We start from the raw sequence: 25,259 nt of genomic DNA, 5'->3' as shown, positions 1-25,259 counted from the left end.
CGCAGTAGCGTTTAAAATGCGAAAGTCCTGTAATACTGGATTTAGCCACCAGCCTCCTGGGGCTTCAACCATTCTCCGCGGTTCTGGGGGCTTGATTTCGACAGTTAAAAAATAAACATAAAAAAAAACACATTACAAGTAAAACATAATTGAATTAAATTAAAACCTCGATTAGAGTCGATTGACTGGATTGGGACTAAAGTAAACGTGGGGACTAGTTGTCATCGGGCGCGAGTGGAGCGGAAGGACACACAGCTAGCTGCAGGCAGCGCGAGCGGAGCGGCGGAAGGATCCGCACACACACACAGCCAGCCCACAGCTCAGCTAGCAGCAGCAGCGCGAGCGCCGTGCGTTACCGTCCTCCTCCACCACCCAACGGCTAACACACAGACCTAACGGCTAAAACAACACAAAGACATCGTTTCCTCGCGCGGCCGACATCATTTTTCCTCCATATCCATTAGTTATGAGTCATGTGGCCGTCGAGAATGTCCACGGTCTGGAGCAGCAGGTGAGGACCGACCGGACCCCCACCCCCCTCCCTCCGAAAACACCCCACCGAGCGACCGACATAGAGGGGCTTTAAATGCCCCATACCTACCGTCTCACTGTACCGGTTAGCTTAGCTTAGTTTTAGCTTAGCTTTTTCTTTTTTAGCCTGATTGTAAGCCAGTGGTGTAAAGTAACTTAAGTACATTTACTCAAGTACTTGTACTTAAGTACTGATTTGAGTTTTTTTTAATATTGTATTTATTGTTTTACTTTACTCTAAATGTATTGTTTTACTTTGCTACTCCCACTACATCTCAAGAGGCAAATATTGTACTTTAACACCACTATTAATTAATTAAACTCTGTGGAGATTTTGATTGTTATTACAAAACATACATTACTCACTTCAGCCCTATATATATATACGCATTTCTGCCATTTGTAAATAGCAGATCTACAAGCTCATTGTGAGCTTGTAGATCTGCTATTTTCAAGAGATTCTTATACATTTGAAAACTTGTGAAATGGGGGACATTCTGCATATTAAGGACTCTCTACTTTTGGTACTTTTAAGTACATTTGGATACCAATACTTTTACTCAAGTACATTTTAAATTCCGGACTTTCATTTGTTAACGGAGCGGTTCCCACGTTGCAGTATCGATACTTATACTTAAGTAAAAGAAATGCAAGTACTTTTTTTTCCCACCACTGGTTGTAGCACGTTTAGCTGCGACGAAGCTAAGCTAGCTAGCTAGCAGTGGTGGTGCTACTGCTAACGCATCGTTATGGTGCTCAGCTCGGCTCACGCCGTGGGGTGCGCTGGGTTGTGTGGCCGGGAATGCCCGGCGGCGGGCGGGAGGGCTGGGTAGTGTTGGCAAAGCTTCACACAGCGTGTGCGTCGTGTGGTTAATGTGAACTAGACCATTGATTCTCAAAGTGGGGTCCGGGGACCCCCCCCCCAGGGGTCCTTGAGGGAGTTCCATGGGGTCCCCAGCTAAATGATGGATATAGGAATCAAATGGACCCTTATGGGTCTGTAACTCAGAGTGTACAAATGGAACCAAATGGACCCATATGGGTCTGTAACTCCGTGAGTGTATAAATGTAATCAAATGGACCCTTATGGGTCTGTAACTCAGAGTGTGTAAATGTAACCAAATGGACCCTTATGGGTCTGTAACTCTGTGAGTGTGCATTTGTACACTCGCAAGAGTTAAATTAACATTGATTTTATGATATAAATTGGGGTCCCATTAAATGGGGGTCCGTACTCCGTAGCCTAATGCATGTCAAACTGGGGGATCCTTAACATGTAAAAGTTTGATAACCACGGGTGTAGATCGGTGATTTTCAAACTAGGGGACCCCCAAATTATTTGGGGGGGGGGGGGGGGGTCGGGGGGGTCCCCAGATGATTCAGCCTGACACCCACTCAGCCTGAAGTTTCATTTTGTTGCACTGACTCCATTATTGTGGCGCTAAAGCCGCCAGGCTACAGATGATCAGCTTTAAAGACAACATCACCCATTCTGTCTTCATATAACTAGGTATTAGGTATAATTTAGGTATTTGTACTTTACTTGAGTATTTACAATTTCCAATACTTTCACTTCTACTCCACTACATCTCAGAGGCAAATATTGTGCTTTTACTCCACTACAATTATTTGAAAATTTTAGTTACTTTTCAGATATAAATTATGATATTATAAAATATACATTAACCACTTTAGCCCTATTTTATACATAGGCTATTTGAAAATAGCCTATCTACAATCTCACAACGCGTCGCATCGTGACGCATTGTGAGCTTGTAGATCTGCTATTTTAAAATATTTAGTAATTTTACTTTTGGTACTTTAAGTACATTTTGATGCCGATACCTTTGTACTTTTACTCAAGTACATTTTTAATTCTGGACTTTTACTAGTAACAGAGTATTTTTATATTGCAGTATTGGTACTTTTACCACCGATAATTAGTCCTCATTATTGCTCATGATAAACTAGTACAATTTATTTTTTATTTTATTTACTCTGTGTCTCAGAGTAGGAATTCTGAACACGTCAGAAACCTGCCTACCAGTGACATCATCGTTAGGTGTTTTTTTTCCTCTTCTGTTTAAACAAGATTTCAATTTAGCATGCTAACTCTCCAGGAATAGAAATCCCCGCAGTTTCTGTTAGCTTGGGTGTCCCCATCAATGACGTCACTGGTTGTCACGAGCATTAGTGAAGACCAATTATATGAAGATGGGTTGAAAATGGCTGAAGTCGTCCTTTAACGTGCAACATATTGTTTTTCTCACTCAACAGTAAACAAACATACAGTTAGTTACAGGATAAGTGTAATGGTGTATACAGGGTATCTGCACATTTCGAGTGACAATTTAATGACTTAAGATATAAGACCTTTTTAATACCAAATTGGCAAATATTACATAAGAAAGAGGCCAACATTGTGAAAATAGCCTTTCACAATATTTAACTGTGGAACCGACTCAAACTAAATGTAATGGGGTTGATTTTTTTTTTTTGCTCTGATAATATTGAGTGAATATTGTTTAGTGTTGATGACGGGCGGCGCTGTGGCATGAACCCAGCGCACCGCCGAGCACACAGCTGACTGCGTTTGTTGTGGTGTGATGGCGATAAAATGGACGCTTCCACACATCAATGCGGCGCTTTTGGCCTCGTTGCTGGTTGTTTTTGTTGCCGTTAGTTGGGCGTCGGTCTGCACGATGTTAATGTTATTTTGGGAATGAATAAGATCGCCTGGTTTACCGGTTGAAGCCTAATGAAAAGGAGGAGGGGAAAAAAAGGGTCATTTTGTTCTGCGTCACTGATAACGTCAGGCGACCATCTGCAGAGACACGGAGCGATAAAGCTGCGTCTATATGCTCTGCCGTACCACTGTGTCGCTACTAAAGTGATGTGGCCGTCACGTTATATATGCACTCGTATATCTTACTGTGTGTGTATGTATGGGCGCGCGCGCGCGCGGCACACACACACACACACACACACACACACACACACACACACACACACACACACACACACACACACACACACACACACACACACTACGCAACACGGATGGGACGAAGTGAGACGTGCAGCCCAGTGTTGCCAGATTTTGCGAGAGAAATAAGCAAACCAGGGATATGAAAACAAGCCCCACATAAGGACTAATAGGCCACACATGAGCACTTTAAACCTATATTTGAAAATGGAAAATAGCCTATCTATAATATCTGCTATTTGCTATTTTGAATATTTTTTGGAAACATTTTAACAACACAAATGTGGTACTGAGGTGGTCCCTGGCACAACATATTTTCAGACAGACGGACGGAAGGGGGGGTCCGTGGAAAAATACCTTTTAATTTGGGGGTCCTTGACATGAAAATGTACGAGAACCACTGGGTTTAAAAAACATTTAGGAAGCAAGCCCAAAGTAGGCTACTACACTTGAGAAACAAGCCCCAAAAAACAGCAACCGTCCAGCTAGCAACATTTACAAGCAACTTTACAGAAAAGCAAGCCCAAAGACGCTCATAATAAGCAGACATGGCAACACGGCATGCAGCCTGCTGTCTGGCTGCTTGTTGAGTCATAACTGACCTGTGGCCATGTAACTTGTGTCCCCCCCCCCCCGGAATAAAAACGTGGTGAAAGTGTCCCCCACATATACACATTTAATATGCGTCACATATTGTTAGTTACAGGTAATGGAGCTTTTCACGTGGTGACATAAACATTGTACATGAGTCCACGTTTATTTCCTGACGAAATCAGCAGCTGACAGGAAACCTTGTGGTTCCTCAGCGACGAGATGCCCACAGACACACACACACACACACACACACACACACACACACACACACACACACACACACACACACACACACACACACACACACACACACACACACACACACACACACACACACACGCACGCACTCCCAAAAAGTCACGCACACACTCAGAAGTTTGGCAGAATGTCTACACCGACGAGTACCTGAGTGAGTGATAAGGGTGAATGTAGTAGAGTCTTTTTGTCGCAAATGAATAATATTAATGTAAAATGCATTGCATTCCCATTCTCGAATAAATATTTGGTCAGACAATTCAGGCTGTCGCTGGATCTGGTGCGCTATGAGCTTGTAGATCTGCTATTTTTGAAAAAATCGTGAAAAATATGTTTGTTTGTTTTTTTCCAAAAAACTGTTAGGATTTTAGAAAACATTTTTAGAATGGGCCTCAGGTCTTAATGGGTTAAATGTACCAGTCATTTCTTTGTATAGCCTATTTAGGTTATTTGTCATATCTGTCCTGTGCAACTTCAAAGCCTAAAATCTAAACAGAAATGTACGTTTTGAAAGAAACACAATTGATCGCAATTACTTGTGTGACAATCAATCGATCGTCACGTAAAATGTCATAACATTGACTAAAACGGAAGTACGCTTTTCTTGATGGATCGAGACAGAGACTGTGCATTCGGTGATATTTGTGTTTCTCTGTTCGTTTTCTTTTCTGCAGCTGGCTGTCCTAGACTTGAGCGCGGTGGATGGGCAGGGCGGTGGCACCGGCCGTAAGTACTCCCAAAGTATCATTCACACATCGGCGTGGGAGCTTTTCCCCCCCACACACGCCCATACCGGTGTCGGGCGGGAAGAGCTGCCGATGCTGCCTAAAATGCTGTTATCGGTATCTGCGATCTGTGCCGGCCTATTATGCCACATTCCCATATGCCATGCAATTCATCACGTGACGATATTTCATTTACAGCAGTGGTTTTCAACCAGTGGTCCGGGGGGGACCACCGGTGGGTGGTCCTTGAGGGAGTACCAGGGGGGTCCCCAGCAAAATTAGTTAACATAGCGTCACAATCATTTTTAACCACTTAGCTTTGGCTATTTTTGAAAAATCTTGAACATTTGTGATCTTTGAATATATATATATATGCTTTTTTTTAAGCGAACATTTTAACTAAAATCTTTGCTTCTGGGGGTCCCTGGTGTTCCGCCGCCAAATTTGTATCAAATTAGGGGTACATGGCATGAAAAAGGTTGAAAACCCCTGATTTACAGTGATATTTTGAATGCTTCAGTTGATGCTGCACGATTTGTTTTATACCCTTACTGTACTATTTTAACATTATTATTTTACTAACATGTAGCTTTAACACTTATTAATGGGATTTTTATTTATTCCTAGATCAGTGGTTCTCAAACTTTAAAATGGCAAGGACCCCCATGCGGGTCCATTTGGTTCCATCAGTACACTCTCAGTGTTACAGACCTGTAAAGTGTCCATTTGGAACCCCCCCTTCCTCAAGGCACCCCGAGAGTCCCTAGACCCCACTTTCAGAACCACTGTCCTTGATTCCTTTTTAACCCATTAAGACCTGAGGCCGCTTCTAAAAAAAAAAATCAAGTTTTCGGAAAAAAAATATTAATAAGAAGATTATTTCCACGATTTTTCAAAAATAGCAGATCTACAAGCTCATAGCGCGGCACTCGGTGCCGCGCTATGAGCTTGTATATCTGCTATTTTTGAATAGCCAAAGAAATCTAAAGTGACACAGATGCGTTCCAGGTCTTATTGGGTTATGTTACACTCTGGTATCGTTCGGTACTCGGAACACAAGTTATGGGTATCGGCAAAATGGCGTTGGGACGGAAACGATGAACGCCATCGGTACGTCTCTAATCGGCATCGCTTGAAATGGCCCGTGTGCCGGAACTGTCTTGTCAGCAGCGCTTGCAGCTATTTCCGCCGAAAACACAAGAAAAAGCATAGCGTAGCCTCACGGAGAGTTTCTTTTGGAAAGCAGATACACATCACCTACGACACCACCCGCCCAGGTGGGGTTTCTGGGGCTACCGGGGGCATTCTGGTTCATAATCATTTTCAAATGTAAGCTTATAGCTTATACATCGTGAATAGCAGAGTCATACAGACACATAGTGCTGTCGGTTATGAGTGATGATAATAACGTTACTAAAGCCTGATTTATACTTATATTAGTGTCACTGACTGTAAATAAATAACTAACTATTTTCAGTGCGTGAGATCTGCGCCGTACGTACTAACTAAGTAGCCTATAACTCGGGCTCAAAGTTATGACATCATTTTGGGCTTTGGCTTGAATGCAGTCTTTTGAAACGGACTTATTCCACATGCTTCGTGCTGCAGTGTCCAGCTGTGATGGGGTTTTTAGATGAACAGCGCTGCGAGTGCTGTGGCTAGTTCTTGCATATCCCAACACGTTTCCACTCCCAACTCGTCATGTACGGACGCCTGGTCAGGAGTCGAGGACCCCCCTTGGCGTCACTAGGTCAACGCACTGGGTGCCCCCTTTAGCGTCACTTTACAACGTTCAGGGGTAATCCGAGTCATGCGACTTGATTGACGACGGCATGCATGATACTTGATTGAGAACAAGGCGATGTTGCCGTAAAAAACAAACAAACACTGAAAGGGTGTTCAAAACAAATTCAGTTACGATGTCAGTTGAGCCCCAAGTGAGTGGCCAGCGTCAAGCAGTGCGAGGTCCACTTCTGCTGACTCAGTTCGCATACTGAGGGCCGATCCGTCCTAGTCAACTTGGTAAGCACACTAGGGGTGTGCCGATACACTAATTTCACGATACGATATTGGGCTCACGATATCGATACGATATATGGCACTTTTTTATTATGAAAATATATGGGGAGGGGGGGAAAAAGTAAATGCAAATAAATACTTCTGTTTTTGCATTATTATTATTGCAAAAAAAGCGATACATATAGTCACGAAAACGTATCGCGATATATCGCGGGACTATATATCGGCACACCCCTAATCGGCACACCCCTAAAGCATACTGAGGGCTGGAATCGGTTATGATCCGTCTTGGTCAACATGGTTAATCCAGCCAAAGGCTGGCCACGGCATCCACTTCGGACCTGACAGATACCCCTGACCACGTGTCGAAACAAAGTGACGACTTGGGAAGTGAGAATGCTTTTGGCATATGTGTCCGGTCCTAGACACCCTCTCTCCGTATCTCTCCAGGGCGATACATTCCTCCACACATATGGAACAACGATGCCTCCAAAAATGGTGAGTAAAGCCTAGTTTATGCCACGTAGAACGACGCTGCGGTCGCTGGGGCTAAAAAAAAAGCGATGAGATCCGTTATTTTTAGGCAAGCGACCGGCATCGTTCTACATAGCATAAATTAGGCTTTAGGGTCAAGCTGCATCTGCAGAAGGCGCTTTATCTGTGACAGAAGACAGATGTGAATTTGGGCTAGTTGGTAGTACCGTTCAGAGATGTGACGTCCGTGTCGCTCCAGTCACACATAGGCGAATGAAGGGAAGTGGTCAGCGCGCGCCGATGGCGAACGTTTTGCGTCTCTCTGGTGTGGTTGTAGATGCATGGTCCTCCCCGTGACTTAGATGGTATCGTTTGGCCATTTATGCCCATGCTTAACCCATTAAGACCTGAGGCCGATTAACAGTTTTTTGAAGAAAAAAAACGTATGTTACTATGTCAGTGGTTCTCAAACCTTTTCATGTCATGGACCCCCAAAATGAATATGTATTTGGCCGTGGAGCCCCATATCAAAATCGTTTGTTCCAGGGACCCCCCCCAGAAGCAAAGATTTGAGTTACAAATGTTAGCTTTAAAAAGTATATATATATATTCAAAGATTTACGCAAATGTTCACAATTTTTGAATAGCCAAAGTGTAAAATAATGCTTTTTAGCTCAAATCTAAAAATGACACAGCTGCTTGTCCCGGTCTTAACTCATATACTGCCTAGAACGACTAAAACGACTTCTGTCCATAAGCCATGCCTGCCAAGAACGACTAAAACGACTTTTTAAAAAAAATAAAAAATTAAAAAAATTTTTTTTAATTTTTTTTTTTTTTTTTGATTTTTTTTTTTTTTTTTGACCCAAAGACCAAGGAGATATGATTTTTCGAAGATATAGACTCCCATCCACTTCCTTGTTAACTTAAAACTTAAAAATTCTGTATCTCGGCTCCTGAGTACTTTTTTTTTTCAATGAAAAATATGGCAGTGTTCAAACGCGGCCAGAATAATTCTGGCAGTGAATGAGTTAATGGGTTAAGAAAGTAGAACAGTTTTTTTTTTGGCTCCTCGACATTGCAGAGACGAATTCCAACAACGTTGAACTCGACGAGAACTAAGGCACGTGATGAACATTTGCTTTTCGCAGCCGGGAAAAGCTCCCTGGCACCGAACGCAAGTGAACGGGATGCGAATATTTCATTCGTACCGTAAGGCAGAGGGACCTCCTGGAGAGCTTCATGCTTGCATGCATGTGCAGAACAACCCCTCTTGACTTGTTGACCAGTTAACCCATGAAGACCTGAGGCGATTCTTAAAAATGTTTTCTAAACGTTTTTTTGAAAAAATATATATATATTTTTTTTTCGCACGATTTTTCAAAGATAGCAGATCTACAAGCTCATGAGCTTGTGTATCTGCTATTTTTGAATTATAGCCAAAGACATTTAAAGTGACACGGATGCGTTCCAGGTCTTAACCCATTAAGACCTGGAACTGTGTCATTTTTAGATTTGAGCTAAAAAGCGTTATTTTACACTTTAGGCTATTCAAAAATAGCAGATATACAAGCTCATAGCGCGGCACCGAGTGCCGCGCTACGAGCTTGTAGATCTGCTATTTTTGAAAAATCGTGAAAATGTGTGCAAATCTTTGAATATATATATTTTTAAAGCGAACATTTTTAACTCAAATCTTTGCATCTGGGGGGTCCCTGGAACAAAATATTTTGATGGGGGTCCGCGGCTAAGTACATTTAATTTTGGGGGTCCTTGACATGAAAAAGATTGAGCACCACTGATATAGAAACATACGTTTTTCATAAAACTGTTGAGATTTAGGAGACATGTAGAATCGGCTTCAGGTCTCAATGGGTTAATGGGCTAAGCCATATTTGATACTTTACCGCATGGCGGAAATAGCCTGTCTATAGAGCATCGCAGTTGCGCAAAATCCGGGTGCCGGAAGTAAATGCTCAATGCATTTTTCCCATTGACTTTTCCAAAAATATTTATATCAATGAATTTAAGCCTAGAATGAAGCCATCCAGGATTCTGGTGAATCATGACCATAAAACCTTTTTTTCTGTGATTTTTTAAAAAATTTATATTTAATGATATGATATACTATGTTTAATAAATACCCTTTGTTTTGCCGTTTTCAAAAAAGTTTTTTCACAGAATCAAACGTTTTATGGTCATGATTCACCGGAATCCTGGATGGCTTGATTCTAGGCTTAAATTCATTGATATAAATATTTTCGGAAAAGTCAATGGGAAAAATGCATTGAGTATTTACTTCCGGCAACTGGAAGTGGGCGGGAACTGCGACGCTCTATAAGCTCACAATGTGTCGCCACGTGGCGACACGCTGTAAGCTTATAGATCTGCGATTTTCTCATTTAAAATTAGGATTAGGAATGTGTTTTCTAACAGACATGGTTAGTTCTGTTGGTCGCTAACCCCTCCATGCCAGATGCAAGGGGCAACTGATGGCCAGCGAGAGACAGACTGCCACCGGACATGAAGATGAATGGCCGAATAAGTGAAAACTCTTCTCTTTCTCCCAGCAGGAAATGTGTTTTCAGCCGGCAGACAGGGTGGCTACGCCATTGCTCCTGGGTCCACCTGTAAGTTAATTTATGTATTAAGCCATCCGCCTTGAGGTCAGCCCATTAGCAGCGACTGAAACTAGTGTCACCGGCATCTCGTCAGACTGACGACCTTACTGGTCGAAACAAATTGCGTCTCTGAAAAAAAAGATAATTGAGAGTCGAGAGCCCCCATCAGATAGGGCAGTTAATTAGCAGATGCAGACGGCGAAAGGACAGTTTTGCCGTCTGCATCTGCACACAGTGACGGTGCAAACGGGCTTATCGACGTGTGTTGTGAATCGAACCACTTCGCGCTCAATGAGCACGAATAAAGATGACTTGCATCACACGAAACAAGTTACGTCGACGTTTTCTCATCTTTGGTGTTAGGAATCGATTGCACGACCAGCCTAGGGTTTAGGTTTAGTTTAGGAGTTGTCAGCAATGCTGTAAGCAGCGTTGATGATAAATAATGATCTACATAATCGAATTCAGTCATCTTAATAAAATCCATGTATTCTTCCACTGCTGTCGGTGAAAACGCATCTTTATTCATTCTTGTGAATTGGTAGTTGTGTCACTGCAGTCCCCGGGGAAGTCCTTCAGTGTGATTGCAGCCATTTGGTGTTTTTACATAGTTTTTTAGTACCGACCCATCGCTCATTAAAAGAAATGAGCTAAATAAACTCCTCACAAAAAAGTATGCAAACTTTAATTTCGGTCGATTATTTATCCCCTTCAGTAATACCAATTGGTATTGTTTTTTATACCCTTTTTACAACGAGGTATAACTTGTAAGGATCGTGGACTGGGCAACACAGCTAAACGTGTAGGCAGCGCCCCCCCAAACATTTCGTTTTCACCGACCTGCCACTCACAGGTGTGTGACTGGCACCTGAGCATGGGTCCTGCAACTTTGTTGAGTTAGTGTTTATGCTCCAAGCAGCAACACTTCCCCCGTGGAAAGATGCCACGCTTCTCCCTTCAGGGTAAGGCCTGTGCAATGGGGCAAGTGGAAGCTGGTGTTCTGTTACTCAGAGTGGCAGCATTATTTGATGTCAGCCCTGGGTACCATTTCCAAACTTAGGACCGAGTCCTGTGAGACTGCCTGGTGAAGTCAAAGGTAGATATTACCCCAAGAAGGACCATAGCTGAGTAGTTAGTGAGCCCGCCTGGGCAGCACTGTGTCGATGGGTGTTCTGAGCAAGACTCTTAACCCCAGAGCAAGACTCTTGCTCCCCGAGCGCCGTAGAATGGCTGCTCACTGCTCCTAGTTGATATAGGATGGGTGAATGCAGAGGATACATTTCACGTATGTGCATATATATACACACACACACACACACACACACACACACACACACACACACACACACACACACACACACACACACACACACACACAGTGACAAAACACCCCACGGAGTGGGGACTAAAATTATTATTTTGATTAAGTCGACCGTTTCCTCACCTTTTGCTTCACTGAAGAACCACAGGCTTTCTTCTAGAGTTTTACAGGCAAGATTTGCACTATAGTGCCACAGACAGATGTTAATGTTGCAGGACCCATGCGGCAGGTCGCTCAAAACGAGAGTGATTGCCAACAGAAGCTATTGGGGGGTATTGTGGCAAATGTTTGGGGGGCACGACCCACACGTTTTGCTGTGTTTCTCATGCCATACAATACCAATTGGTATTATTGGAAGGGGAGAAATAATCGACCGAAGTTACGTTTCTGAACCTTTTGTGACGAGGTTATCCCATTAAGACCTGAGGCGATTCTTTAAAAAATCTTTTTTTTTTTTTTTTTTTTAAGATTTTTCAAAAATAGCAGATCTACAAGCTCATAGCGCGGCACTCGGTGCCGCGCTATGAGCTTGTATATCTGCTATTTTTGAATAGCCAAAGAAATCTTAAGTGAACACAGATGCGTTCCAGGTCTTAATGGGTTATTTAGAAAAGTCTAGAATATGCATTTGGGAAAAAAACATAATAAATAAATAAGTGGAGGTAAGAAATGTGACGACGATTGGTCCAATGGTTTGCAAGATTAACTCGGGCAGACAGACTGACCCTCTTATAGGCGTCTCCTGCTAAATCACGCTGTACAACGTGCGCACAAAACCTTCCTATAACAATACGACCCTGTTGTTTTTGGCCTAACACATTTTTTTTTAAACTCTTAAACTGCCAGAGGTTTTTTTTTTCTTTTACCCTCACAAACTGCCAGACTTTTCTAAGCTAGTACTTAGAAAAAATGTTATTTTTTTTGTCCGTTTATTTTTTAACATTGAAGTGAATGGAGCAGCAACTTTTTGGAAAATGTTATCTCCTGGTTCTTTGTGACGAACGGAAAAACGGAAAAACCCCAAAAATAAAAAATAATTTTAGATTTTTTCTTTGTAAATTTGTTTTTTTGCCAAAATTCTCAAAAACGTTTATAAACGTTTTTTTGGCAGATAATGAGTTTAAAGTCGTGAGATTTCATTTAGCTTTAAATCCGTGGGTCTCTTTCCTCTCTCCACAGTCGCAGTGGGCGGCTGGGACAGCGCCCGCAACAACTTCGTCAACGGCTACCACGACAACCGCATGAACGGCGGGAACACGTTCAACCGCGGGCCCCCCCGCATGGAGAGGGGCCGGGGCGCCGGCGGCGGCGGAGGAGGAGGAGGCGGGGGCTACCGAGGCAACCGGGGCGGAGCCTACAACCCCATCAACCCCATGCAACCCATGGGCTTTGGCGTTTACGAGAATAAAGGTGAGCGCGGGGGGTCGTTGCGTCATGTACGATGTGACTTTAACCCCATTAAGACCGGGAAAGCATCTGTGTCGTTTTTAAGATTTCTTTGGGCTATTCCAAAAAGTAGCAGATCTACAAGCTCATAGCGCGGCACCGAGTGCCGCGCTATGAGCTTGTAGATCTGCTACTTTTTGGAAAAAATCATGGAAAGTCGTGTGTCTTTGAATATACATATTTTTAAAGCGAACATTTGTAACTCAAATCTTTGCTTCCGGGGCATCCTACAAATGTCTTCTAAATCCTAACAGTTTTTTGAAAAAACTTACATATCAGTGTTTCTCGAAAATTATATGTATTTGGCCGTGGACCCCCCCATCTCAAAATATCTAGTTCCAGGGACCCCCATAAATTGTAACGGAGTTAGAAAATATTCACTTTATTCGCTTTTAAATATAAATATTCAAAGATTTGCACAAATGTTCACGATTTTTCAAAAAGAGCAGATCTACAAGTTCGTAGCGCGGCACTCGGCACAGCGCTACGAACTTGTCTATCTGCTGTTTTTGAATAGCCCAAAGAAATCTAAAAATGACACACAAAGATGCGTTCCCGGTCTTTAATGGGTTAAAACGTTACGTGTTTGACATGATTCCACATCGTCAGATCTTTATGTAAACCTCTGCAATTACACTTCTGTATCATAAGTACGACACAAAGAGTCTACTTTGTGTCTCCTATCGGATACATTAGTATATTTTCGCCGGTAATCAAATTGTTGGCTTAGGAATGCGACAAATCTTCATTGGGTGTGCAATTGATAGAAAATAAGTAATTTTCACTCCTTAAAGGACGACTTCACCACTTTTCAACATATCTTCATATAATAGGCCCTCAATAATGCTCATGATAAAATGGTACAATTTTTTTCTAATCAGTCTGTGTCTCAGAGGAGGGCCGTAGACAGTTCAGAAACCCGTCTACCAGTGACATCATCGATGGGGAATCCAAGCTAATAGAAACTGCAGTCTTTGTATTCCTGGAAAGTTTCAATGCAATAATAGATCCCATTGTTCTCGCCTTAATAAAAATCGGAATTAAAAAAATATATATATTTTTGAAAAAAAAAAAATCCTGCCTAACGATGATGTCACTGGTAGACGGGTTTCTGGACTGTCCACAGCCCTCCTATGAGACACAGACCAAGTAGAAAAAAATGGTATAATTTTATCATGAGCATTAGTGAGGACCTATTATATGAAGATATGTTGAAAAGTGGTGAAGTCGTCCTTTAAAGAGTTGGACAATATCGGAAAATGTGATTTTGGCTAAAAAGGCCAATGTGGGACAAGCCTAGTGTAGTGTTGTGACTGGTCCTGTGGTGTCATACTACAGAGGCTGGAGGCTGGAACACGGCCAAGGACGCCTACAGCAGCTTTGGCAACAACCGAGGCAAGTCGGCTTTCTTCAACGACAGAGGCAACGCCAACCGAGGGAGGTGAGGAGATCACGCACTCACTCACACAGAGAGACACACGCATACACACACACACACACACACACACACACACACACACACACACGCACACGCATACACACACACGCACACACAGAGACACAGAGACACACGCACACACACATGACACAGACTGGCTGTAATGGAAATGATGGTTTCTTGACATATTTCTTCTCGGTCCTTTTGACTCCTCCTCCTTTTGTACCGCTCCCCGCTCAGTATAAAATCCATTGTAACCGGGAAAGCGTCTGTCATTTTAGATTTTAGCGTTTGGCTATTGAAAAATAGCAGATCTACAAGCTTGTACATCTGCTATTTTTGAAAAAAAAAATCTTGCGTAATGTTGAAGAATTATTATTATTATTTTTTTTACACTAATCTTCTCTTCTGGGGTACTGGCCACAAAACATATTCAGATGGGGAGGGGGGGGGGGGGGGGGGTCCTTGGCACGAAAAGGGTTTGAGAACTACTGATTCAGAAGGCATTTGTAGAATCGGCCTCAGGTCTTAACCCATTGATACCTGAAGCCGGTTCTACATGTCTCCTCAATCTCAACAGTATTTTGAAAAAAAATTATGTTTCTATATCAGTGGTGCTCAATCTTTTTCATGTCAAGGACCCCCAAAATGATGTGTATTTGTCCGCAGACCCCCATCAAAATATGTTGTTCCAGGGACCCCCCAGAAGCAAAGATTTGAGTTAAAAATGTTCGCTTTAAAAATATATATATTCAAAGATTTGCACACATTTTCCCGATTTTTCAAAAATAGCCCAAAGTGTAAAATAATGCTTTTTATCTGAAATCTAAAAATGGCACAGTTCCAGCCAGGTCTTAATTGGTTAATAACACAAATCTGTGGAGGAGGTTTTTTGGAAATGCCCGTTTTATTTGCGCGACAAAGCCTTAAAATGACCCAGGTGTCTTAACTGAAGTGCCAACATTTGAGGTGAGAAAGAAAACGGCATTATTTGGAGCTTCAAACAGGCAAAAAAAAAAAAAGAAAGCAAAGACCACGCACCAAAATAAATGAATGGTGACATAGTTGCCTCTGTATCGTCATTGGACCATAAATAGAGATAATCAAACCGACCATTCATCACTGTCTCCTGCGAGGGCCCAGCTGGACAGCTTGGGTTCGATGCAAATCTTTCCTGCAGGGAAAAGCTGGGTCAAGTTTCTTCCGTAGTGAGATCCTCATGGTGGCAGTTCAGCTATGCGCTGTCGCCCATGCTTTCCAATGGGCCATTTCCTTTTAACCCATTAAGACCTGAGGCTATTCTTAACTCATTCACTGCCAGAATTATTTCTGGCCCGTTTGAACACCGCCAAGATTTTTCATTGAAAATAAAAAAGTACTCAGGAGCCGAGATACAGAATTTTTAAGTTTTAAGTTAACAAGGAAGTGGATGGGAGTCTATATCTTCGAAAAATCATATCTCCTTGGTCTTTGGGTCAAAAAAAAAAAAAATGTAAAAATAAATAAATATATATATATATATATATTTTTTTTTGTATTTTTTTTTAATTTTTTAAAAAGTCGTTTTAGTCGTTCTTGGCAGGGAATGAGTTAACACATGGGGTGCCAGGTTTTTTTAAAAACGGAGTACACTGAGTGCCAGGATTTTTAACCATTTTTGAGGAGCCGAGATACAGGCTTTTGAAGTCATAAGTTGACCAGGAAGTGGATTGGAGTCTAAATCTTTGAAAAATGATATCTCCTGGTGCTGTGAAGGGGAAAAAAATGGGGGAAAAAAAGATATATATATATATATATATTTTCATTTTTTTTTCTTTCAAAAAACGTATATATACGGTTTTGGCACTCCATGGTTGTATTTCCAAAACCGTATATATACGGTTTTGGCACCCACTGTGTTAAAACTGTTTTCTAAATCCTAACAGTTTTTTGAAAAAAAAAATCGAAAAATATTTTTTTTCACGATTTTTCAAAAATAGCAGATCTACAAGCTCATAGCGCGGCACTCGGTGCCGCGCTATGAGCTTGTATATCTGCTATTTTTGAATAGCCAAAGAAATCTAAAGTGACACAGATGCGTTCCAGGTCTTAATGGGTTAAAGGGATAGCAATTATGGCAAACCCTGTGTAGCCATGCAGCTCAACAAGCGAGGACCTTTAAAAAAAAGAAGTACTCTAATGGTGTATTTGATCAACCCTGTGTAGTGTTTGGCAGTAACAAGTTTCTTTTAATATATTACTGTAGTATATATACCATATTACTATGTAAAAGAATTGTACATATTACTCAGGGTTTGTTAGCTGCCTTTTGAAAACATTTCGAGAGAGATTGCTGCTTTATTTTATAGCATTTTTGGCTGGTTGGTGACTAAAAAATTGGATTCAGTTCTAAAAGGAGCTAAACAGATTGTGTTGTTGTACATCTCCTTTTTCTTTTTCTTTTGTGGGTGAAGTAAAAGTAATATAATATATAATATGTAATGTAATATAGTACTCTTGATTCCAAGTAATAAGTAATATATAATATAACTTTTTTAAGGAGTAGTAATATGTGATAAGCAACATATTACTCTCCTGAGTAATATTGCTAGTCAAGGGATATTAGCAGAATATTTTCCAATCTTGGAATAAATTCCTTACCAAAAAAAATCTTCACCAATGTGTTTGTAAAGGTGTCTAGTAACACATCTCACAAAGACTGAAATGCAGTATCCCTAGGAGAATTTTTGACAGCTCCTTAAAGTTGGGGTACCCACCATAACCTTGGTTAAAAAAAAATCCCCCCAAAAAAAAATCCAAATTTAATTCTGTTTTAAGTAGCATGTGAGGGGTCAAACTAGGGTGTTTTTATGATTCTGAATCCATTGCAATCATTTGTTTTGCACCAAAACCACTCCTTGGGCTAAAAACGGCCATAGCCATGTATACTTTTTGTGTAAAAAGCCCATTGAGATTGGGCCGTTTTTAGCCCAAGGAGTGGTTTTGGTGCAAAACAAATGATTGCAATGTATTCAGAATCATAAAAACATCCTAGTTTGACACCTCACATGCTACTTAAAACAGAATTAAATTTAGATTTTTTTGGGGGATTTTTTTTAACCAAGGTTATGGTGGGTAGCCCAACTTTAAGGAGCTGTCAAAAATTCTCCTAGGGATACTGCATTTCAGTCTTTGTGAGATGTGTTACTAGACACCTTTACAAACACATTGGTGAAGATTTGTTTTGGTAAGGAATTTATTCCAAGACTTTTTTAATATCCCCTGACTATGCTCAACACTGATCCTAGAAATAAATACTATATGGTAGTGGTTCTCGAAATGATTGAAAACGTTTTCAGACGGGGCAGGGGGGTCCATGGCCAAATACATATCAATTCGGGGGTCCTTGGCATGAAAAGGTGTGAGAGGCCAGTGTGCTATGGGAAACGTGTGTGTGTGTGTGTGCATCCATTCAGTGTAGTTTGTTGCGTTGCAGGTACGACCGCGGTGGATTCAGCAGCAACAGTGGCGGCGGTGGAGGTGGAGGAGGAGGAGGTGGAGGAGGAGGTGGGGGAGGGAACAGCCGCTGGGTGGAGGAGTCCCGAGATGACGAGGACTGGTCCAAACAAACACCACCCAATGAACGCCTCGAAGCGTGAGTCCACGTGCATGTGTGTGTGTGTGTGTGTGTGTGTGCGCGTGTGTGTAGGACGAATATGTCCTGATGAAGATCTGAATTGATCGAAACGTTGACAATAATGATTAATCAATTAGATTTTTATCTTCAATTAATTCAAATAAAAATGACCGGCGGAGACCCAACTGAGTCTCCTACTGAGCAGCCACCCGGTCATCAAATTATTGGCTTAGGAACGCGACAAAATAAAATAAAAAACTCCATAAATTCAAGGCTCCATGGATTGTGAACTACTCCTTTAAATAAATCATTTGCTGGTCTTTATGAATTGTTGATGGGGGGGGGGGGGGAATGCTAGACATTGTTCATAGAAACTTTGCTGTGTCATATGTGATGCTTGGAAGTCAAAGGATTTCAAACGTGCAAAGGAACATGGTAAGCGGTCTTGAAAGTGAAGCCTATGTATTTAATTTAGCAAATTGACAAAACATAATCGTTGCGCAAGGGATAATCAATGGGGAGGAGGTCATTATTCAGAAGGGCTTATTACACGGCTGTTTAATTAACTTAAAAATTAAGACCCAAACGTAACAAAACGAAGGATTTCATTGCTTACGGTATTGTAAGTATTCCATTCATTTATGCCAGGTGTGTCCAGTGCAACGCGGTCGCCTCGGAAATATATAAGAGGTTACCGGATCGTCTATTTCTCGCTTCAAATGTTTTCAAAAACATTATTGAGAGCAACGTATAGCTGTAAGTGACTCTGTGTGTGTTTGTTCACATGGCTGCCATGTTGGATACGGCACAAAATCAAGCGGCGCAGATTGATATTATGAGCCAGGTGCTCTGAGCCTTTAATTAGTCATTATTCAAAAACAACACACTGCTGAATTCAGGGATCGACCAATTAGAATCAAGCATTCAACCAAGCCGTGTAATAATGTAGATTAATGTTCTCTCTGTCTCTCCTTCTCCCTCCACAGGGAGTTATTCGCCGCCAGCAACACTGGGATAAACTTTGAGAAATACGATGACATTCCCGTTGAAGCCACAGGACAGAACTGCCCGCCCCACATTGACAGTGTAAGTTCCTGTTATCTCTGGACCTGCTGTACGTTACTCTAGGCCTATAGGGCAAGGGTCCCCCCCCCCCCCCCCCCACAAAGTAATCATATTTGAACTGGGGGGGACCCCCCCCCCCACCCTGACAAGCACTTGGAATTGTAGGAGTTAAGACATTACATTTAGTTTGACTCGGTTCCACAGATAAATTAAAATAATGAAATGAAAATAGATGATCTACAAGCTCACAACGCCTCGCAACGCCTCGCTTGCGTTGCGAGGCGTTGTGAGCTTGTAGATCGTCTATTTTCATTGTTGTGAGCTTGTAGATCAACTGTTTTCCCAATATTTTGCCTCTTTCTTAGGTGATATTTGTCAAATGTTTATAGCATAGTTTGTTGGTTACTTTTGCCGTAGTAATGGTTAGTTAGTTAGTTAGTTAGTTAAAGTTTGTTTCGGTCAACAAAACCATACACACATATGGCATTTCATACAACAAAAGACAAAACAATTAAAAACAAAAACACAAGCAGAACAAAACTGCCTGACCGAAAAGGCGTAGGCTGAAGCTAATAGCGTATAGTGCCTACCCTTCTTGCCTTGAAAAATCTATTAAAACAGAAGATCAAGAATGGTCTCATTATTAGTTTTTATTTCATGTATTTTAGAGGTATTGAAGATGCCATTGCTATGGCCTGAAAAACACTTCTAAATCCTTGTCCTTTTATTAAATGTGTTGTGTTTGTGTCGTGTAGTTCCAGGATATAAACATGGGGGAGATCGTCATGGCGAACATCGCTCTGAGCCGATACACCAGACCGACCCCGGTCCAGAAACACGCCATTCCTATCATCAAGTCCAAGAGAGACCTCATGGCCTGTGCACAGACAGGTCAGACTCATGATGACACACGTCTCCCCTTTCAGGCAGCCATGTCCACCCCGCCCCCCCCCCCCCCCCCCCTGCTCGTTTCACGCACACAGCAGCCCCGTCTGAAAAGCCCTGTATGTCTAGGCATTAGTGATGCGCGGGTCGGGTTTTTTCATGACATGGCCCGCCCCGCCACGGAACCCAACCCGCCTCAACCCGCCCCGCGAACCCATATATAAATCTATGGCTCAACCCGCCCCGCGATTTCTTTTTTTATTCTGTAAAATCATGGTTAGAAAATAATCCCCAAGCAGAGCATGTGAGCGGAGCGCCAGCGGAGCGGTGAGCGGAGCGACGCGATTTTGACGTGAGCGCGGAGCTGGTTATAAAAAGGTTGGAGCGCTACTCAGAGCGAGGACCGCCTCCCGCTCCAGGCCGCCCTCGCGGGGGCCGCGCACCGAATGTTTGAGCATGCCCGGTCGCACGGACTCAGAGACACACAGACATCCGCAGTGCACAGCGCACCGAGATGTCATTAGAATTTCTACTTTCTTTTTCGTTTCTTTTTTTTACTGTTGAGCGACCCGGTTTGAGCGGAGCGTGGAGCGAGATTTGCGCAAATCAACGTGAGCGAGGAGCGACGGGGAGCGGAGCGCGGGGGGGTTTAACATGAGCGAATAGCGAGCGGCATTTCAGCCCCCTGGAGCGCGGAGCGGCATTTTCACCCGCTCCGCTCCGCTCACATGCTCTGTCCCCAAGTGTATTCAAACTGTTTTATTGTTATTATTCTTATTCTTATTAGGAATAAAGACAAAACAAGAGCATGTTGTTTTTTTAATTTTTTTTGCGTGTGAGAGCGCGTTACCCGCTCACCCGCAGCCCGCATAATTGCCTCCGAAATTCTGACTCGACCCACCGGCGCCGCGGGTCCCGCGGGTTACGGGTCAACCCGCGCATCACTACTAGGCATATTGCGGCGAAAACACACTTGTAAGAGTGTAGAAGATGTGCAATTGCTATTTTTGATAGTCCAAAATAGGGATGCCATTATTTTTCCCAGGAAGTCCCCAGTAAAATAAGTTAATGTAGCGTCACAATCATTTTAACCACTTTATCCATTTACATGTTGGCCGTTCAAAAGTTGCAGATATACAAGCTCACAAGTGCGTCACTTTGTGCCGCGCTGCGAGCTTCTAGATCTGCTATTTTTGTCTGCAGCCGAATACATGTCAATTTGGGGGGTTGTCCTTGACTGCTGTGTGCTATAAGGCAGTGGTTCTCAACCAGTGGTCCGGGGACCACCAGTGGTCCTTGAGTTGGGTTCCAGGGGGTCCCCCAGCCAAATGAATAGTTAGGAACCAAATTGACGCTTATGCGTCTGTAACTCTGAGAGTGTACAAATGGAACCAAATGGACCCGTTAGGGTCCATTTGGTTCCATTTGTACACTCTCAGAGTTACATGAACACTAAATGCTGATGATACAGTGTAGATTGGGACCCCCAATACATCGAAATGGTTGAGTCCCTGGCATATCTTTTCAAATGGGGGTCCGTGGGCTAATATGTGTCAATTTGGGGGGTCCTTGACTGGGGGAAAAGGGTTGAAAACCACTGCCATAAGGCATAGTGCAGGCCCTGTACTGGTCGTTAGACTGAGTGTTGTCTGTGCTCTCACCCACCAGGATCCGGTAAGACGGCCGCGTTCCTGCTGCCCATCCTCAGTCAGATCTACGCAGACGGGCCGGGAGAGGCGCTGGCTGCTGCCAAAGCCTCTGGACAGGTAGGCCGTGTGTGTGTGACTGTGTGTGTGTGTGTGTGTGTGTGTGTGTGTGTGTGTGTGTGTGTGTGTTATAGTTTTTTATCGTGATAAAAGAAAACACTCAATCGTATCGGTGATATTTTAATTCATCGTGACATTGTCCTGCGTCATACACTAGGATGAATGACCTTTTTTTTTAGCTGCAAATTCACTACCACTTTGAACCCATCTACACTTGATCAAACGGACCTGTAAAAGAGCGTAGGGGGCGGCAGTGGCTCAGGGGTAGAGTGGCCGGGTAGAGTGAACTGGAAAACCGCAAGGTTCCCAGTTCGATCCCGGGCTGGGGCGCTCCCCTAGAGTTAGTGTGGAAGTGTCCTTGAGCAAGACGCTGAACCCCCAATTGCTCCCGATGAGCAGGTTGGTGCCTTGCATGGTTTCCTCCGCCATCGGTGTATGAATGTGTGTGTGGATGGGTTAATGGCATAATCAATGTAAAGCGCTTCGGATAGAAGCGCTATATAAATGGACCATTTACGCTCTCGCTCTTACGTCACTCTACACAAATCGTTTCGCCAAAAATTGCAGATCTACAAGCTTGTAGATCGCCTATTTAACTCTGCCAAAAACGTTTATAATCGTTTTTTAGAATTAAGCTATTGCCTGCCAAAAACGTTTATAAACGTTTAAAAAAAAAAAAAAAGAAATACAAGAAAGTCAATTTATTCTTTATTTTTGGGGTTTTTCCGTTCTTCACAAAGAACCAGGAGATAACATTTTACAAAAAGTTGCTTCTCTATTCACTTCACTACACGGATCTGTCCGATTTTCCATATTCCATCCTGATTGGCTAAGATTGGCTTCCAAAGTTTGCAGGATTGGTTCGTTTTGAACAAAATGCCTCAAATCATGAACACAGCATGTGATTTCCGATTTTCCACGTAGATTCCCACTTGGCCCAGGAAGAAATGCCATTTGAAAACGTTCACATCAGCCTCATGGTGGCGCTATAACAGGCCGATTCACCTTTTTACCTATAACTACACCGATCTGTGTGAAACTTTGTATGCACACTCCCTAGAAGCCAAGGAAAAACCTTTGCCCTGCATTTTTCACATCTGCCTTTTAGAGCGCCACCAGGAGGCTAACTTTTGTAAAACAAATGTTTTCTTCTTACTCCTTCAGATTCTGTCCAAAAAACACGCAAATCGGTACACAGTATCTCTATAGTCATGTGATCAAGATGGATGTGTCCGATATTTCATATTCCATCCTACTTGCCTAACATTGGCTTACAAAGTTTGCAGGATAGGTCCGTTTTGAACACAATTCCTCAAATCATGAACGCAGTGTGCGATTTCCGTGAAATTTTGGACGCACATTCCCACTAGGCCGAGGAACAAATGCCCCCCTTTTCACATTGGCCTGTTATAGCGCCACCAGCAGGTCTAATTTAGCAAACCACATTTTTGGAATAAAATCCTGAATGCAGTGTCCGATTGCTGTGAAAAGCCTAAGAAGAAATGGAACCCTTTTCACATTGGCCTATTATAGCGCCACCAGGAGGCCATAATAACTTACCTGACCTGGCGGAGACTTGTGCTCCGAGGAGCACTTTTTCTAGTTTGGGCTTGTTTCTAAAGTGTAGTTGTTTATTTGGGCTTGCTATCTATTGTCGTTTAAACCAGACATTTTCATGTCAAGGGCCCCCAAATTCATATATTTGTCCACGGACCCCCCATCTGGCAATTTTTGGTCTCAGCAACTCCCCATACAAGATTTTTGTTGTTATAATGTCTCAAATATTCCAAACTCTGAAAATAGCAGATCTACAAGCTCTACAATCTACAAGCTTGTAGATGGGCCATTTTCAAATAGCCTACGCATATCGGTCTCATGTAGCCTAGGGTCGCTTCTTGTGGGCTTGTTTTCATAGACCCTGTTGCTCGTATCTCGCACGAAATCTGGCAACACTACCTGGTGGATGAGAGTGAAAGCATGCGGGGGGGGGGGGGGGTTTGTAACAAAACACTGCATAACGCCCTGTTGTCTTGTGTTTGCGTGCAGGAGAATGGGAAGTACGGCCGTCGCAAGCAGTTTCCCATCTCTTTGGTGCTGGCACCCACCAGAGAGCTGGCCCTACAGATATATGATGAAGCTAGGAAGGTAAGCACTCACGCACACACACACACACACACACACACACACACACACACACACACACAAAGGACAGGAATGTGTGAGTGTGTGTGTGTGGCTGTCTACTTGACAAGCCAGACAGAGTGGATTAGTGAAACCGCTGATCACCACAAAATATTATTGTCTCTCTCGCCCCCTCTTTCTCTCTCTCCCCCCTCTCTATCTGTGTCTCTCTCTCTCTCAATTTCAATTCAATTCAAAGGAGCTTTATTGGCATGAAAAAACATACGTTAACATTGCCAAAGCAAAAGGGGAAAAAAACAAATCTATGTATGTACGATGAAATATTACGGGAATAAATACATGTGTAAACAGAGCTGTTTAACATTGCAACTTAGAGGGAAGACTATCTTGCCAAACTACACAAAAATGTTGCATTTTCTGTCTCTCTCTCTCTCTCTCTGTGTACCAAAAGTAGGTTACTGTGACCCTAAAAAAAGTCACAATCACTGTCTATGGGCGACTATGGATTGCCCTGAAAAAAAATCTACCAAAAACTGAGTTACTTTCTATCAATTACACACCCCGTGAAGCCTTGAATTTGTGGCAATTGTTTTAGTTTTTGTCGCATTCCTGAGCCAATAATTTGACGACCGGGTCATTGGTCAATAGGAGACTCGGTAGACATCAGGAGACTCCGCCGGTCATCAAATTATTGGCTCAGGATTGCGAGAAAAAACTACAAAAAAACTCAACTTCATGCGGTGTGTAATTGATAGAAAATAAGTCATTCTTTGGGTGAACTACTCCTTTTAAGTTTAATGGGGCAAGCTGTGCAAAATGACATCCATGTCTCTCCCTCTCTAACTCTCTCTCACTAGTAACTTGAGTTGGAATTCTGAAGTACCCTAGTATCTTTGTTTTGTTGCTCTCATTATGATCTGGTTCAACCCATTAAAACCGGGAAGGCATCATCAATCTTTAAATAAATGGGACCATAATTTACCAAAACGCATATCTATATGGTGATTGAAAGAAGACTTTAAACTAGCGCCTGGAAGCATATCGCATTTATGACAATGTTTATTAACCCATTGAGACCTGAAGCCGATTCTACATGTCTCCTAAATCCCAACAGTATTCTGAAAAACGTATGTTTCTATATCAGTGGTGCTCAATCTTTTTCATGTCAAGGACCCCCAAAATTATATGTATTTGGCCGCAGACCCCCATCAAAATATTTAGTTCCACGGACCCCCCAGAAGCAAGTGTTCGCTTTAAAAAATATATATATTCAAATATTTGCACACATTTTCACGATTTTTCAAAAATAGCAGATCTACAAGCTTGTTGCGCGGCACTCGGTGCCGCGCTATGAGCTTGTATATCTGCTATTTTT

At 42.6% G+C, this 25,259-nt stretch overlaps 1 protein-coding gene across 3 annotated transcripts in view; it reads left to right on the top strand.

The window, feature by feature from the left end:
* The first annotated feature begins 323 nt into the window (after positions 1-323).
* Positions 324-25,259, top strand: part of LOC311040342 (ATP-dependent RNA helicase DDX3X-like) — a 44,142-nt gene continuing 19,206 nt past the window's right edge. For 2 of the 3 annotated variants that reach the window (XM_084050569.1, XM_084050567.1), the window contains exons 1-10: positions 324-511; positions 5,041-5,092; positions 10,155-10,214; positions 12,706-12,936; positions 14,311-14,413; positions 17,886-18,044; positions 19,013-19,112; positions 19,847-19,982; positions 21,645-21,742; positions 23,789-23,887. In XM_084050569.1, coding sequence (XP_083906695.1) covers positions 467-511; positions 5,041-5,092; positions 10,155-10,214; positions 12,706-12,936; positions 14,311-14,413; positions 17,886-18,044; positions 19,013-19,112; positions 19,847-19,982; positions 21,645-21,742; positions 23,789-23,887 — 1,083 coding nt within the window. In that variant the 5' untranslated portion in view covers positions 324-466. The remainder of the gene's footprint in view (positions 512-5,040; positions 5,093-10,154; positions 10,215-12,705; positions 12,937-14,310; positions 14,414-17,885; positions 18,045-19,012; positions 19,113-19,846; positions 19,983-21,644; positions 21,743-23,788; positions 23,888-25,259) is intronic. The other variant, XM_084050568.1, reaches the window with a different exon arrangement.

Source organism: Gymnoscopelus microlampas (genome assembly GCF_963454915.1).
Source record: "Gymnoscopelus microlampas genome assembly, chromosome: 24".
In the NCBI taxonomy this organism is placed as follows: Eukaryota; Metazoa; Chordata; class Actinopteri; order Myctophiformes; family Myctophidae; genus Gymnoscopelus; species Gymnoscopelus microlampas.
This window is presented reverse-complemented; position numbering and strand designations above follow the sequence as displayed.